This window comes from Falco naumanni, chromosome 3 (assembly GCF_017639655.2).
Source record: "Falco naumanni isolate bFalNau1 chromosome 3, bFalNau1.pat, whole genome shotgun sequence".
NCBI classification, from domain to species: Eukaryota; Metazoa; Chordata; class Aves; order Falconiformes; family Falconidae; genus Falco; species Falco naumanni.
This window is the reverse complement of record NC_054056.1, coordinates 2,918,115-2,934,852: the sequence shown is the minus strand read 5'-3', so window position 1 is coordinate 2,934,852 and position 16,738 is coordinate 2,918,115. Positions and strand designations below refer to the sequence as shown.

General features: G+C 45.4%; 2 protein-coding genes across 2 annotated transcripts; one reads left to right on the top strand and one right to left on the bottom strand.

The window, feature by feature from the left end:
• The first annotated feature begins 5 nt into the window (after positions 1-5).
• Positions 6-4,410, top strand: DNALI1 (dynein axonemal light intermediate chain 1). The gene is made up of 5 exons (XM_040587131.1): positions 6-254; positions 327-496; positions 1,493-1,671; positions 1,962-2,126; positions 3,652-4,410. The coding sequence occupies exons 1-5, from the start codon at positions 37-39 to the stop codon at positions 3,685-3,687; spliced, it is 768 nt and encodes a 255-aa protein (XP_040443065.1). The 5' UTR covers positions 6-36; the 3' UTR covers positions 3,688-4,410.
• A 226-nt stretch (positions 4,411-4,636) lies between these two features.
• GNL2 (G protein nucleolar 2) lies at positions 4,637-16,505 on the bottom strand. The gene is made up of 16 exons (XM_040587130.1): positions 16,320-16,505; positions 16,127-16,211; positions 14,912-15,006; positions 14,260-14,399; positions 12,970-13,154; positions 12,420-12,486; positions 10,967-11,125; positions 10,285-10,398; positions 9,356-9,484; positions 8,539-8,643; positions 8,270-8,428; positions 8,019-8,126; positions 7,237-7,667; positions 6,479-6,558; positions 5,654-5,751; positions 4,637-4,817 (listed from the first exon to the last, which is right to left on the bottom strand). The coding sequence occupies exons 1-16, from the start codon at positions 16,381-16,383 to the stop codon at positions 4,668-4,670; spliced, it is 2,169 nt and encodes a 722-aa protein (XP_040443064.1). The 5' UTR covers positions 16,384-16,505; the 3' UTR covers positions 4,637-4,667.
• Positions 16,506-16,738: the final 233 nt, after the last annotated feature.

Below are 16,738 nucleotides of genomic sequence, written 5' to 3'. Positions count from 1 at the left end.
GCGGCGGGCGCCGTCGCCCCGACAACAGCGGCCGCCATGATCCCGCCGCCGGACTCGCTGCTGCGATATGACCCGCCGGTGCTCGTCAGCCGCCGCACGGAGAAGCGCTGCCCCGGGGCCGGGCCAGGCCGCCCGCCGGCGGCCAGCGCCTCCCGCGCTCCGCAGCCCCCGCAGGCCGGGCCGCTGAGGGGGACGCCGGGGGCCGCGGCCGCCCAGCAGCCGCAGGAGCTCCTCAACGCCATCCTGCCGCCGCGGTGAGGGGCCGCGCTCGGCTGCGCCCGGCAGCGCCCGCGGCCGCCCTTAACGCCCGGTGCTTTTCCTGGCAGGGAGTGGGAGGAGGAGCAGCAGCGCTGGGTGCAGGAGGTGTCCAGCGCGCCCAGCACCCGCCTGGATGTCATCCATCTCCAGGAGCAGCTGGACCGGCGGCTGCGGCAGCGGCAGGCGCGGGAGACCGGCCTGTGCCCGGTGCGCAGGGAGCTCTACGGGCAGTGCTTCGGTCAGTGCCGCGCCCGCCACGGCAGCGAGCGGCGCCCCTCACCCTCTCCCACCGGGCTGCAGCTCCCGGAGCCGCGTCCCCCTCAGCCCCCCTCCGGGCTGACACGGCCTCGTGCCCCCGGGCCAGGCTGACAGCGGGCCACAGGGCCGCCACAGCCCATCGGGGTCACACCGGGCTGCAGGGCTGACCCCGGGCCACAGGGGTCACATGGAGCCGGCAGGGCTGACACTGGCCCATCAAGGTCACGCTGGGCCATGGGGCTAACGCAGCCTCAGGCCCCACCGGGCTGGGCTGACACCAGGCCATCGGGGTCACACCAGGCCGCAGGGCCGATACCAGGTCACGGGGCTGACAGCAGGCCAGGAGGGCTGCCACTGGCCCATCAGGTCGACACAGGGCTGACAGCGGCCCATCGGGCTGGCACCGGCCCATCGGGCTGGCACCGGCCCATCGGGCTGACACGGGGCCGCAGGGGGCAAGGGCTGCCCTTCCAGCAGCCGTGCTGCGCTTGCCTTCCCTTCGGCGCTCTGCAGAGCAGACCGCTGCGACCGTTAACCCCAGCTGTCAGCTTTCATACAGAGCATTCTACCCTGTCTTGTTACTCACAGAGCTGACACTCAGAAGACAGGTAAAGGTGTGCCCGTGGTTTGAGCAGGATTCTTCTAGAGGCTCTGAACTCTACTGGAGGCGTCCGAATAACTGCAACAAAATCATTACAAATGTTTAGGTGTTTGCCGTTACAGCTTTAGTGGAGCAGTATCACTGTTGTTACCATAGGTTCTGTACCACCACTCCACTTTTATCTGCTAGTGCTGATGCTATAGCTGTAAAGTAAGAAAAAAAAATAATTACAACCATCTGTAGTAAATCTGCGTTACTTTGGTGGCACAGAGACTAGGTAAAAGACAAGAAACTCTGGAGCCTGTGTGTATCCAGCATTCCCGGGTAAGTGTACAGCAGCTACTTTAACTAGGCTGTTGTAACCTTTCTTTAAAGATGAACTGATCCGTGAAACTACAATTAACTGCGCAGAGCGAGGACTATTGCTGCTTCGAGTCAGGGATGAAATCCAAATGACAATTGCTGCTTATCAGACATTGTACGAGAGCAGCGTTGCGTTCGGCATGCGGAAGGCACTACAAGCTGAACAAGGCAAATCTGACATGGAAAAAAGAGTAAGTTGGGCTGCTCAGTCCATAATGTAGTTTTCTGCCCATGATACTGCGGAAGGATGTTACATATAGCATTTTGTATGAAATTGGTTATTTCTATTTCCACTGGATGGCAGTAAAGATCATCAAAATACTTGTCTTATTGTTTTCCTAGGGCCTAATTGCACTTCCCAAGTTATGTGCTATTCTATCTGGAACACTTTGAAGACTGTGCAACATACAACTTTGTTCCATCTTAACTGAAAATTGATTAGTAAGAAACACAACTTGAGATATCTCTACTCTTTTCCAAGATTGCAGAGTTAGAAGAGGAAAAGCGAGAGCTGGAAAGACAAGTGAGTGAACAGAAAGCCATGTGTGAAGCTATTGAAAAACGTGAACGTGAAAGGCAACAGATAGATGAAAAGAAACACGCTGAAGAGGTTCAGTTCCTGAAACAAATGAATCAACGGCTGAAGGTTAGTAAAAAAATTCAATTCCAAATAGCAAGGGTAAAACTTCTCATTTTGTAATTAGAAAGATATAAAAGCACCCTTCTGCTTATAGTTCCAGAAGTGTTACACTTACAGTGCAATTGTATTAACATTCCACTTTCTTTAAATTCTTAATGACATGAGTTAATAGCACTTTTGCATTCTCTACTTCCATGCTCAGTCAGCAGCTGGTTGTTACCAGTAAACCTCATGATGCAAACATCAGGTCAGATTAGCTGAATTCTAGAGATACACACATTTGCCGGGGAGAGATCAGAATTTGTTCAGAAAATGATTGTTATAGTCAGCTGGAGAAGAAGATGACGTGCATGCAGCTGAACCCCAAATGGAGAGGCTTCAAACTTCGCTGATATCTCAGGAATCTATTTCTGCATAATTTAACTATAAGGTTATAATAGTTAGCACCCCTTCTCAACTACAATATAGAAAATCTAGTAAAGGCAAATTAAGATGGTTTATTTTTTTGCCTTTGGCCATTAAAGCTGACTCCCTGATGACAAAACACACCATTTAACATTAATTATTTCCTAGTAAGAATAATCGTGTACTTATGCAGGAGGGACTGCATAATCACAGCAGTATTTTTGTGCAAACTGCTTTGGTGAAAACAGAGTTGCTCCTCACTACTTAGCTTTTGAAAGGAAATAATCCCACACCTTTTGAGTAAAGAAAAAATGTACCTTAAGTATTTCTGGTTAGAGCTAAAAACAATTTCCTTTACACCAAGCTGCTTTCCGTATTTGCTGTTCCTACAGTTTCTCCCTTGTAAACCATTAACATCTTCAGGCCATCTTGAAGTATTTTAGGGCGTAAAATGGAATTGCTGTTAGATCAAGTATGTGTTGCCACTGAATCCGTATTTCTTCCTTGTAACAGCTGTGTGTATACCACTGGTGTAGTTTATTTTGATGGCAGCTCTAGGAAGAGGACAATCTAAGAGTCCTGGAAGTTCCGTGCACGACACGCTCTCTAAGCATGGGTAGCTCTCCGATCAATCTACTAATTGGGCGTCAAGTTGTCTCAGTAACTGAGAAACTTGCTGTTCCCAGCTACTTTTGTCCCAGAGTCAGAGTTTGTGTTCCAAATGTTAGAGCCAAATATTCAATTTAGCTAACATAGTCCAGCCTGAAATCAGAGAATTCAGACCACTGTTTCAACAGCTTTTATTTAATTTCCTCTTCAGTGCTTTACATTATAAAAATGAGTCTTTCATTGTATGGAACCAAAGCCAGCTCTTTTCTTCTCAGAATGCAACAAGTGTGTATGCCAAGAATGAAAAGCTAATTTATAAAACATGTAGTAAGTAACGGAATAGCTAGGAAAAAAAAAAAAAAACCCACACAACAAAAACCTGGCCTGCTTCTCTTGAAGTATTGCAGCATCCCTGAGCTCCTCGCTTTGAATATCTACCAATTTATCACTTTACAGCAATTTGGGTGTATTTTTTAGGTTGAATCTAATTTGACTTACTGTCTCATTTGTTTTTCAGGCCCAACTTGAAAGCATCATTGCACGAAATAAGTAGATTTTTTTGTTATCCTCCAGGCAGTGCTCAGAATTGCTGTCAGAGCAAGAAGTTTGCAATTAGTGACAAAGACTTATCTTCATAAAACAATCTTGAATTTTTGCTTACCAGTAACTGAAGGCAGCATAGTTGTGTTTCTTTTTCTCTTGAAGATTTTAAATTCAAAACCTTAATTACTGTGCCCACTTTTCAGTGCCATCTCAGCATTTAACTCCTTAAATAGCAAACCTGTCTGGTATTGCCTGCAGGCAATATGCTAGGTGACCTTCAAAGCAATAAACTAGTAAAACATTTTTACGTGCAAACATCTTTGTAACATTATTACTTTGAAAATGTAGAAAATTCAGAAACCATATACGAAGCGTCTACAATAAATGTAAGTCACATTCACAAAGAATGAAACTGCAGGTAATTGTTGGATGGGTGTTTGGAGGGTATTTCCTTGAGTATGTGCAAGTCGTACCTCAAAATCCCGTCAGAGCCGTCAGCAGTAGCCTATGAGCAACACCAAAGCTCTCTACGTGGTTATTTCAGAGGAAACAAAGGGGATGATGCCATTCCACTTCTCATGGGAAGCAAATGAAATCTTTACTTGAGGTACCTGTGTAAGTAGCTGGTTATACACAGCAAGCAGACATGGGAAAGATATCACTGTAGTCATATGAAGAACTCCATGAAGTTAGTTTCCAGAAAAAAAGACACCCAGCCCAAACCAAAAAATCCCCACCACCACTGAGTAACACTTCAGGATATGTTTTGCCAGCGCAGTTTTTACTGGCCTTAGATGGAGATGTGGAAATACCCTGATCTCCAACAGCATAAAGAACTTTCAGATGATGCAGAAACAAAGAGTGAGATGCTACTCCTGGGAACAAGACAGACAAGTCAAACTAGGCTTTGAATGGGAACTACAAGTTTTATATTAAAAAAAGCCACTGCATACTAGAGCTGTTTTATGTAAAATTTAATAGAATAAGAAGTTATTGCTTATGTTTGTATTTTTTCTGCTTTGATCTTTGTCCCTCCAAGCCAGTTTTTTTCTTGTTCTTATTCTTATTTTTCACGTTGTGAGTTTCATAATACCGGACTCCAACTTTCTTGGAGCGCTGCTGCCTCTCAGCTCGTCGTCTCTGCAAATACACACAAAACACATTAGCAAGTCCACGGTACCCCACAGCCTGAATGTTTGCATTCTTTCAAATGTTGTTCACTTTGCATTCCTTAAATAAAATGATTTCAAACAAAATATTACACCTCTGCTTTTAAAATGTTAGAGGAAGATATGCTTTAATCTTTACAAAAGTAGTGATCAAGGTATAAGAAACAACGTGATGCGCACAGTCACATAAGAGGTCTTTAACTGAAGGTGTGACAGAACGTTCATAAGAAGATTCACTCTTCTGCTCCCCTCTGACAGTCCTAACAGTCCACAGCAAACTCCAAACAGCCCTCGCTGTACAAGTTCGCTTACGAATCACTTTCAAAATCCTACAGACTATGTCACTTGGTATTTTAAGTTGTTCTAGAAGAATTGTTTAGATGTGACTAACATGAACAGAAAGCAGCAGCAGCTCCTCTGTCTGAAGACAGAATAGTGCTGCCCATGTAGTCCCAAGTTCTCCCATCTCCCAGCAGTTAGACCCCTGCTCTCTTAACAGCATCAGTGGGGATGCGAACCCCGCAAGCAGAACAGTTACCTGCAACAGATTCACCCCTTCAACGCTGCCACGGTTACCTGCTGGGTAACCCCCATGGGTCCGCGCTCAGCTGGACGTGCTACTGCCCCATCTCACATCAGCAGCAGGTCACCCTGTCTTCGCACTCCCCCTATGTGAGCTACAGTCCCTGCGCTCCCTCCCCCCTACTAGTGCCCAGTCTAAAAGCTCTTAAGGAACAACGGGCAATTATCTATAAAAAAAGCCAGCTCTATTACCGTGCTTATTGAACTACAAGAAATTACACTTACTTCTTTGGATGTAAGTTTCTTGCAAGGCTGTTTACCCAAATCATCATCACCATCATCTTCCTCTTCTGCTTTCCTTTTCCTTTTCTTCTCCGTGCTGCCTGCAAAGAGCAGAGATCACATACTCAGGCATCTTCCAGAACACCCACCTCTTCGCAGAACTTAACACAGAGGTCACCAGCCCACCTACTCTAGCAAAGCATTCCTTTGGTTGTATTTTAACAGCTTTTACCTAAGCAACATGCATGTTCCTCAGCAGAGAATCACTCCCTATTACTATGCAAACTGCTCCTGAGAAGCAGATTGCTTAAAGCCCCACGGACACCCAGGATTTCATAGTCTTGTCAGAATAGGTTTCTCCCACATGATTTTGCCTTTAATCAAACCTACTGTTGAAACGGAAGCCACAGACTTCTGAAGTCACCACAGTAAATGCTACAGCCTTAAGTACCTATGTGCTTTTATAATATAAATTTTATAAACCCCCTCCACTCCCTTCTGTGTACTATCACCCCATCTAGAACAGCAATTGCTCGGACTGCACTCTGCCCACAGCATCATTCTTTTGGAAATGCAACATTTGTCTTCACTTTATTCTCCTTCGCTAGTAGAGGGACACGTTGTCTTATACGGACAGGTGTTCTAACGAAAGGCTACAGCAAGGTCATCATGCAGCCTATAGGTTAGCCATGGCAAGATTTAAATAGCTTTAGGGGAAAAAGAACTTGCCATCAGGTGCTAATGGATGCTTCTCCCCCTAAACCCTCTCTTCTACTGCTGACAGGATTTCAAAATATAGATTAAGAACATCTGCTAATGCCATTTTACCTCTGTCTTGGGTTTCTTTAGGTTCTTCAGACTTCTGCATGGATTTTGCAAACACTTTTTCACTCAGCTGCTTAGGGATTCTACAAAAGATAAAATAAGCAACATAAGAATGTTGTAACACAAAATGACACCATCTCCAAGAAGTGATCAGTCTGCAATAGATCCAAGTAGTGTGTCAGCAGCAAAACCACAGCCTTTGCACCTAAAAAACGTATTACAGTAATCTTGCCTCTGGAGTTACTGGGCTCGTGTGCTGCACAAAGGGACAAAATAAAACAAACTTGAAATCTCAGTCCTCACAAAGCTGGTGGATGGGCTTTGCTAAAAGCGGGCATGGTGCATGAGCTAGGATCCTCTTGTACATGCACGGAGAGCCAGCAGGCACATCCGGGTAGGACACTGGCCTTGGTATGGCTCAAGAAAGGGCCCAACATCAAGCAGAGATCCAACAATGTAATATCGCTACCCAGAATACCAACAGATTTCTAATCCATAGCTTAAGAGGCAGCTTTCCAAAAGTGAGGACTAGTTATGCTGGTAAATAGGACTTCTTGGAAGACTCTTCCAAAACCAAACTGCTGCTTAGCCAAATTCAAATATTTACGGCTAAACTAGATAAGCTGTGGCAATTGGTGTCTGGCAACACAGAGGAATCAGTCAAGCAAGTCACAAATGGAGTGAAACTATAGCAGAATCACTTTAACCCTTTCCCCCCCCTCCCCTGCGAAATATCCAAGTTGCTGAACAGATTCATATACCTTATTGCTGAGAATCTCTTGGCTTTGGCTTTGTCCAGAAATTTTTTGTATTTTGCAATCTTATCATCCAAAGCCTTAAGAACTGCCTTAGAGCTCTCCTTGGCACCTACTACAGCCAACTGCGATTCCTCCTCTACTGAATCCTGACGTTGCTCATTTTCCTCTTTCTCCTTTTCCTGCTCCTCCTCTCCAGAAAAATCACTGTCTGTTTCATCAAAACCTGGCACATCTACAGGAACCAGGTCTTCTTCTGAGAATTGAGGTGCCACATTAATCCTCCCAAAGTTCTGCCGAACATGTGCCACGAGTTGCTTAATTTCCGTGTCCATATTATTTTTCTCTTCTGCTGGCCCCACACTTGATACCAGCTCAGAGATTTTCTCCTCGTTATTATCCTGGCTTGATGTCATAGCTACTTCCAGTGCAGGAGGCTACAAGAAAGAGTATGATGGATATATTATCCACAAAATCTGTTCCACCACCTTCGAGAGCAATTTTCATTTTATGTCTTTGGAAAAAGCCTAAGATGACAGGCCAATGACATGATAATTACTGATGCTTCTGGTAGTCAGATGATTGTCAAATGGCCCAGACATCTCTTTACAGAGTATTGCTACCTGGTCCTCACCAAATTCAATTGGGCATCATCTGAATCACCAGGCTCGGGCAGAGGACAAGATGCGCACTGCCCAAGTTACATGGCACTCTGGGAAAAGCAGCAGTGAATACCATGAGGAAAACTGAGTAATATGTGAGAAGAGGCACGAGCATCACATTCTCACCTGGGGACCTGTTTCTGCATTCGGTGGCTTCACAAAGAATGGAATTCTGCCCCTCTGCCAGTCATTGAGAACCATCTTGCTCACTGTTTGCACATCAGGCTCACCACCCTGAAAGGAACCAGTAACAATTTATGTCCACGTCTGCAGGGCATACTGCCTTCCTATTTCCTGTAAGCAACAGAAACGTTCATATTTCCCATGATCAGTAACAGGCCACATGCTCTACCGGCCTGCAAATAAAGTTGTCCCACCTTCAGCAGTTTTCCAGTCCTACAAGCAAGTTTCTCAAGGAAGTCTTCTGTATCCTTCCAGGAATCAATTTTGTACGTCTTTCTGATGTACTCTGCTTTGGCTCTTTCCAGCACAGCACTAATATGATCTTCAGGGTTCTTAATCTTTTCAACTTGAACCTGAAAATAAACGGTAGAATATCAACCCTTTGGAAAGCGTGCACTCATTTCTTTGAGCCCATCATATTAAAAACAGAAAAAAATCTCCGGTGTTTAGTGCAGATACATACCACTCCCTTCAGCACGATGTCTGTTTCTGTGTCTCCAGATGGATAAACTACACCCGGGCAGTCGATGAGAAAAATCCGCCGCATCAAGGTAATGTATTGCCACACCTGAAAGAGATCAGTAAATCCCCATGTTACCTCTTGCCACACAGCCCACTGTTCTGCTTTTTAAATGCACGGTGTTAATAGAGAGGAGTCATCTTAGGAACTTGGTATCAACACACAGAAACAGAATATAACCTGGTGTTCTTGTTCGGCAGCCAGGATGTACTCACCTTGCTCCTTCTGGATCAGCCAACACTATCCCTACAGGTTTGCATCAAACTACGAACTCACAGCACCAAGGTGAAGAAACTACAGTTACAACAAACTCCAATATTCTGCGGTTTTCCTCTTCCATGACCCTTAACTTTAATGATATTTAGGGGTAAAAGGCACAGGCTAGCAAAGATTGCCATAACTTTGTCTTCTTGTTTATTGCCACATTCTTGAAGAACAAGAGTTCCTCAAGCACTAGCAGAGCCTGACAGCACAAATATACCCAAACACGTGACTCAAGAGAGCACAGACCCTGAGCCAGGGCGGCTGAGCATTCAGATCACAGCACTACAGCCCAGGGAGAGCAGCGACACAGGAACGCTTCCAGTAGCCGTGCTCCAGAGCAACGACTCCATCAGCCACGCCTCAGACTCAGGGTCACATAGCCTGTACAGTTCAAGTGCTAGACTTGAACATGTTACCCTAATTTTACATGAAATCTGCCTTTGACAATGCATTGACATAATTATTTTTTATCTTTAATGTAGGGATCTCTTCCTACCTTTGTTTCACCTGCAATAGGGGCCACATTGCAGACCTTCTTAGACCGTAATGTATTGATCACTGAGCTTTTGCCAACGTTCGGATAACCAATGAAACCCACGCTGATCTGTTTCTTGTCAGAGTGTAACTGTTAAGAAATAATGCATCTTTTTAACACCTCATAGAGAAAGACAGAATTACTACTACAGTTCTGAGCATGTGAGCAGTTACTGTTCTCACTATATTGGAAGGCAAAGGGGACTCCAAAGTACCAGATCAAAAAATGAGATCAGCTTTTTTCTATCAGGAGAAATGTGTAAGGGTACAACCAATCTGCCATCGAAAAACTCCAAGGATCAAAGAAAATATCTGCTACTTCAGAAGGAAGAAGTGAACCTCTTGCATTCCCAGTTGCTCTAAAATTACTTGTGAATGCCTGATTTGGAAACCATTTAGGTTAAAAACCCAAGCAAATACCAACAGTATGTAGCTGGGTAAAGAATACAGATGTGAAAATTAACCTAAAGACACCAGAAAGTGCCTTTCTTGGAAAGACAAAGACACTTAAAAGGAGAACACCTTAAGAGGATATGCGTACATGCAGGACATGAACTGGTGTGAGGTATGTTCCCTTCTTCTACACACTCGACCAGACCTAGGAGTGTCTGTGGGATACTCCGTCTACACAAAACCTAGGCCAGAGATTGCTGGTCAAACCCACTCCTGCTGGATCTCCTCAGCTTGACAAACACTTTGGACATATCTGAAGGAATATTTTCCATTTTTAACTCCAGAGAAGGGAGCTTTATTAACGGAGATGTTTGCTGACAGAATGGCCATAGGGAAGCACACTGAACCCCAAACACTAACAAAACAAAAGCTTCCACACTAAAAAAATAACTCCAGCCCCTGCACACAACAATACAAATCCCCCAAATTGTTCTGTACCTTTCCAAACTGCCTTAAAAGCTGTATGAAAGCACCTTTGCCAAAAGGGTTTGTGAGGCTGGCGTGAAAGGCGAGTGTTGGATACTCCTGGGAAAGGACAGCAACCCAGCGCTTCTGAAGAGGAAAACATTAACTCAGTTAGGGATCCTGTGCTGCAGAGGTGGTGAAACAATCTGCTTATGAGCAGAAGTACACAGCATCTTCACTTGGGTCACAAATGTGACTGTCTATGAAAATTGCTCTGTAAGAACCTTTGAAGCATTTCACCAACCCAATAGCTAAAAGCACTGAGTATTGTTTTTATAAAAGACAAGCAATTTCCCAAAAATGCCTTCATTGCTAGCTAAAACTAATTAGTTTAACAATATAAAGCAAACCAGCTGTGGTGGATATGGATCTTAAGCGGACTAACATTTAGCATACTCTGGAGACATCAGCTGAACTGTTAAATCCAGACAGAGGAAGTAGAGAATTTGTGGCTGGTGAGTGTTGCTCAACTCAGCCAAACTTGGACAGATTTACATTGTAATTGTTACTTTTATAGCAGACAAGCAGCGAGTTCCCATTGACCCAGTTACATTATGCCCTTTGAGACCAGCAAGAGGACTGGCAACAGAATTAAACCAGAGGCTACAAAAGGAACAAAGAAGGTCCAAGGAATAACAGGCAGGACTGTGCTTACAGTAGCCCAGGTAGGAACAAGATCACATTTGTTCAGGACAAAAATGAGATGTTTCCAGTGCTTCTCCTTTTTAAGATAAGATTCCACATGAGGGGAGCGAGTACCCATGGGATCCCTGGCATCAAGAACTTGAACAACAACATCTGATGAGTCTATCACCTGAAAAAAAAAATCATGCAGAAGGAAAGGATTTTACAGAAAGACATCTATAACTCCAAAATGAAAAATAATTATTTTCTGAACTACATCATTAATCTGTAACCCCCCTGTATCCTTCACAAACAACTGTTACTTCCCTACAGACTAGTGAAGCTCAGACTAATATCATCCACTCTCCTCCTAAGTCCCATCCAAATTCAGGCTGGACAGCTGAATAGTTTTTACCTACTCTTATGCAGGAGGAAGACGCTTGTAGCACTTGGGAAAGAAAACACTGTACCCAAATGGGAAAATTAATTGCTTCAGTAGACAAAAACAATGTTCACCATCCATTCTGCAGCAACTCAGTTCTGCCATTTCATAAAGGATCAGGATATAAAGTATGTTTTCTGGATCAGTATGAAACACACAACCAAGTAGGAACCTGCTGTTAGTCCACTAAGCGTCTACAGCAGGGAGCTGTCATTTTATGACTTGCTTCAAGCCAAGCAAATTTGTTTCAGTTATTTCCTGCATTTTTGGCAGCGTCTTACTGAAATCTGTTTTGCTCTATCATTCCCAGCACTTTTAGATCTAAATGAAAAGGTTTTAAGCTACATTCAGAAACTCAGAGCAAAAAGTCAAGCAATTTCACACCTAGCAGTCACTGAGAACACACAAACTGCTCTTATAACCTCAATTCATTCTTAGTCTCCATTTCTCTAGCAGCCACGGTGGCTCACAGGGAACGGAGGGTCAGAGCCCTCCAAAGACAACCCTATCAACATGCCAGATGTTTTTAGCCTCAAGAAACTTAAGGGCATGTGACTGGTTTATTTGTGGTGAAGCCCCAGGAATTCAAGGGAAACTAGTATCTTCACTCTGCCAGTCTGTCTCTACGTGATATATTATGGATGTCTGTTCCAGGGGGACAAGAGCTCAAGAATCAAGCTCAGTCACACAGAGATGTGAAAATGAATCTCTGCTCCCTTCTTCAGCTGGCTTTTTCTGTTTGTGTTTAGGTACTCCATCAGTACTGAAGAAAGGGTATATGGTTTCAAGTCAGACAGTTCAACTAGGCTGACAGGAAAGCAGGCAAGAGAATGACAAACTCGGAACAAGTCTGCATGAAGAAAGTCACTTAAAGTTTCTAAGAAACTTTACAGCGAGATCAATTGTATCAAAGCTTCCCTAACCGAGCAGTAAATGGTTTTCAGAGCTATTCTGGTTGTCGCTGTACAGGATTTCCAACGCTGTGAAGCACCTGACTTTGTAAAGGCTGAAAGACAGATATGACTCTATAAACATTGCTTACCTTGTAGAGCTCACCCCAGATCCTTTTGGACTGTCCTTTCTTATATATTTCCTCTTGTGCTTCATCCCTGAAAGCGGATTACCGAAGACATCAGCAACCACAATAACAGGGTTACGGTGTTGTTTTCTCTAAAGCCATTTACAGACAAAAGAGGAGATGAGGCCCAAGTAACAGACGGCTGGATTCTGCCCCACTCCCCATCCTCCCCCTTTAATCTACCCATTTGCAGAAAGATCCTACAAACATGTGCCCTTTCAAAGATTGCCATCTGGCCACTAGTCAGTTTTTTACCTAACCCAAAATGTGAGTTTGGAGATATTTTGACAAGCCGCAGAGAACAAATCACAAATAAAGAAGAGTCTCATGTCAGTAACAGTTTGGTTAAACACACAGGGACAAAACAGAATTTAAAAAATCCCAAATTCAGCTCATCTCACTTTCCTTACTCCTCATGCAGTAACAGCATTGATAGATGTACTAGATACATCTTTAAAAATAAAGCTGGCTTTTCAGAAATGTAAACAATGAATAAATTCTCCCTTCTATTTACCTTACACCAGTGTCCTCCGTCACGAGGTCTCGGTCCTTGCCCTGATCATAAGATCCTGATGAGGCTTCAGCATTCTCCACCAGAGACTGCACATCACTTGCAGAAAGATTTGGTCTTTTCCTCTGTGATTTGGGGCCAAATGTTGTTTCAAATGTTTCTGTGTCAAGAATGTGAACTCTGGAAGTCTGACGAAAAACAGGTTGGTAAGAAAAACAAGCGTTGTTTTTTCCATCTCTCATGACACGCAATGAACAAGACCTTAGATCAACACAACCCTGCGACCTGTGACAAGAGTTACAGACACTTTCCTAACAATGTTTGAGTTTTCCAGCTTAATCTTTGAGAAACATAAGAGTGGATATTTAATAAGCAACAAAACACATTGCACTTGCCAAAGAACTATGCTTCAGTTCTTTCACCATAAATTATGTCAAATGTAATTAAAGCTACAATGATGAAAATTTAGCTGCTATCTTTGATCATTTCTTATTTTTCTAACAAGTGCACAAATCTCGCCAAATTCACAGATTTTTGTCAGGGATAATTACAATCAAAGTTGTAGATTTTAAAGCCTGTAATGAATGCCAACTTTTTTTGGAACAACATATAATTCATTGCTGAAAGTAGTAATTTGTTTTTGTAACGCACATTTTACTTTCTTGTAACTTTTTCCTTTATTTAGGTAACAATTTTTATGACATAAACCTGGAAAGTTTCCACACGAAAAAATAGCATGAGTCCAACATAATAGTTCAGACATCATGAAAGAAACCTGGTAGTAACTAAAACTTGGTGTACTAGAAATGAAGGCTACATGCACAAGCATTTCTGATTCAAGATAAACACATATTTGAGTTCAAATTAATCACACAAGTGTCTGCTGTGTGAAGCATCCTCAGAAGAGGTCCCTCTGTCACACGAGCTGTTAGAAGCATTAGAAGAGAAGGTGGCAAGCTGCTACAGTCATCCTAAGGAGGTACGCTAACCTAGGAAGCATTAGAGTAAGTTTCCTAATGGAAAATGAGGATTTCTAGTAAATAATAGATCTTCTCACAAACTACAAGGAAATAACACACTGTTTCTTTGACTTCACATTCAACGACCACAGCAACAGGCTCTCAAAACCATCCTTCCTCAAGTCATTTGCTCCAGCTGCCCCTCCCAATGCTTCCAGAACACAATATTTCACCAGACTGGACAGAGACTGCACCATCGCCCAGGTAAGTAATAGTGACAACACCTCTGTGCACATAACCCAGCTTTCAGCCCGTACAGACGAGTGATACACACGTGAGGTTTAATCCGATCATAGAACAGGGACATCGGCAATTTTTTTTGCTTCATGACCACCCTGTAAGGATCTTTCATGACAGTTTCCATCTCTTCTTGAAACTTCTGTAGGGATGATTGCTTGATCACACGAGTATTTCCTGCATGTAAAGATAAATATTGCACCTGACCATTCCTCACTTTAACCACTTCAGAGACCCCAGGTACACCAATAAAATATTAATACTCCATCTGGAATCAAAAATACCAGTGACAAAAAATATGGGATTTTACTTGAGACAAATCCCAAATTAGGATAAATAAGCCAATCCCTTTCTTCCCCACCACTTAAAACCAAATTTTAAAACTATCCCTAGGACACATAACATACGTAGGCTACAACACACACACACACAGGCAAACCCCAGAAAATGACCAAAGGAGACAGAATAATCACACTTTAGAGGAGTGCGCAGAAAGCAGACACCTGAAGTGCAGGTACATGCACAGTGTGAGCCCGTACTCATGCCTACAGCAGGGGTCCTTCACCTTCATTTTCAGGAACCATCCCACACATCACCGAGAGCACAATTCCAAAATAAACACCCTCCAAAAATACAAAGTTCGACAGTCTTTAAGCTTGCCTAGTCTGAAAGTTGAAAAATACACTCACCAAACCATTTAATATTTGGTTCCACTCTTGCAACTGTGCCTGGTGCCACTGTTGACTGATACTGTAGAGGCTTAATCACTTTACCATACTTGTTTCTAAGGAAGAAATGAGAACACATGTAAATACACAGGGGCAGCACTGACCCCTCTAGCACTTTTGTTTGCTAGACCAGAAAATTCATCCACAAAATCCAGAAAAACCCTTCACTAGAACTGGTGCCCCTGAGAGTGACACTGGGGATGGTACCACCTGTAAAGGCTAATTCACTTAAACACTGGAACAGAAGCAGTAACGTCAGCCAGCGCACGCTCCTAAGCCTCACTCCAGCTTGATCAGACTCTTCTGTTTACATCAGACCAGGAATGGCTTAATGGGGTGCAAAAAGCACCAAAGGACAACTTCCCAGTAAACACGACCTTGCTCTCCCACGGGTTCATGTGGACCTTTTTAATCAGCTCTACCCATCAGCTGGTGCAGAACACTCATCACAAGATGATTTCCAAGTTGAGACCTGGCTTAAATTTAGTAATTTTTAAAAATACATATTCTCCAGTCTCAAAACAAAGTGCAATCTGGCAAAACAAAACAAAACTGCTAATCTGAACCAGGACTCTCAGAAACCCCTGCAGCATCTACGACATGGCAGAGACACATGTTTACAAGGTGGGGGCTACTCCGCAGCCAGCAATTCTCAAGCGGAGCAAAGGGGTGTCTCTCAGCAAAGGAGCCGTATGGAAGTCACGCTATTCAGGCATTCTGAGGCAACTTTTTAAGTTATGCTGTCGTGGGAAATTAAGGAATTCTGGGCGCTTCTGGGTTCATGACATTGCAATGAGATCATGTCGGCTGTTCTGCATCACGTTTCCCAACTGTATTCCCTGATACGCATCGCTGGCCTGGTGGAGCTTCCCAGCTCATGGTATTAGAGAAGACACGAAGGAGTGGCTCCGTGCCAGGAACTGACATTCTGTCATCAGAGCCCGGCCAGCCGCCCCCAGTGCGGTCCTGCTCTGCCGCACGGGCTGCAGGCGCGGGCACCGGGGGCCACACGGCTGCTCCTGATGGGCACGGCCCAGTTACCAGTGCCCGCTCCCTGCCGTGCCCGGCCAGACTCCGGCCCCGCGGGAAACCACCCCCCGCCTCGGGCCGGGCGGGCACACGGAGCCGCCTGCGTCCCGCCGCACCGGGAGGGCGGCTCGGCCAGGCCGCGCTCACCTCCGCTCCTTCTGCCGGTACATGTTGAGGCGCCGGATGGTGGCTCGGTCCCGCATGTTGTTCCCTCCCGCGCCCTCCACACGATCTGCGGAGACAAGACAGCGTCAGCCAGGCGCGGCCCGACACGGCACAGCCCGGCCCGGCCCGGCCTGGCACGGCCCGGCACGGCTCGGCACGGCGACCCCGCACGTACCGGGATTGGTGCTGGCGCGGGAGGGGTTGATGGTGCTACGGCCCTTGTAGCGTGGCTTCACCATGGTGCTGAGCGGAGCCCCCTGCGCAGGGCCGGGCAGCGCTCACAGCCGGACCGGGGGGAACCAAGAGGCCGCTCCGCCACACGCACAGCACCGGGCTGGAAGCGCCGGCACAAGCACTTCCGGCGCGGGGGTCAGCGTCATGACGCACTTCCGCTAAGGCAGTCTTCCGCCTGCGCAGGCGCAGCAGCGTGCCCCGCTCACCACGTGTGCCCCCCGGTCGCCATGGCAACGCATGAGGCGGCCCCGCTCCCCCCCCACATCCCCCCGGTGCCCCGCGGTCCCCCCGGGCTTCCCGGTCCCCCGCCCCGGCTCGGCGTCACGCCGCGGGGGCAGCGAGCGGGGCAGCCCGGGCGGT

Bases quoted from the DNA above. Each gene is read 5' to 3' on its own strand.
- DNALI1 (XM_040587131.1), top strand. From the start codon at position 37: ATGATCCCGCCGCCGGACTCGCTGCTGCGATATGACCCGCCGGTGCTC. The intron at 255-326 runs GTGAGGGGCCGC...TTTTCCTGGCAG, and splicing joins AACGCCATCCTGCCGCCGCG to GGAGTGGGAGGAGGAGCAGC. The intron at 1,672-1,961 runs GTAAGTTGGGCT...CTCTTTTCCAAG, and splicing joins AATCTGACATGGAAAAAAGA to ATTGCAGAGTTAGAAGAGGA.
- GNL2 (XM_040587130.1), bottom strand. From the start codon at position 16,383: ATGGTGAAGCCACGCTACAAGGGCCGTAGCACCATCAACCCCTCCCGC. The intron at 9,485-10,284 runs GTACAGAACAAT...ATTTCTTAACAG, and splicing joins TTTTAAGGCAGTTTGGAAAG to TTACACTCTGACAAGAAACA. The intron at 7,668-8,018 runs GTGAGAATGTGA...TCTTTCTTGTAG, and splicing joins ATGCAGAAACAGGTCCCCAG to CCTCCTGCACTGGAAGTAGC.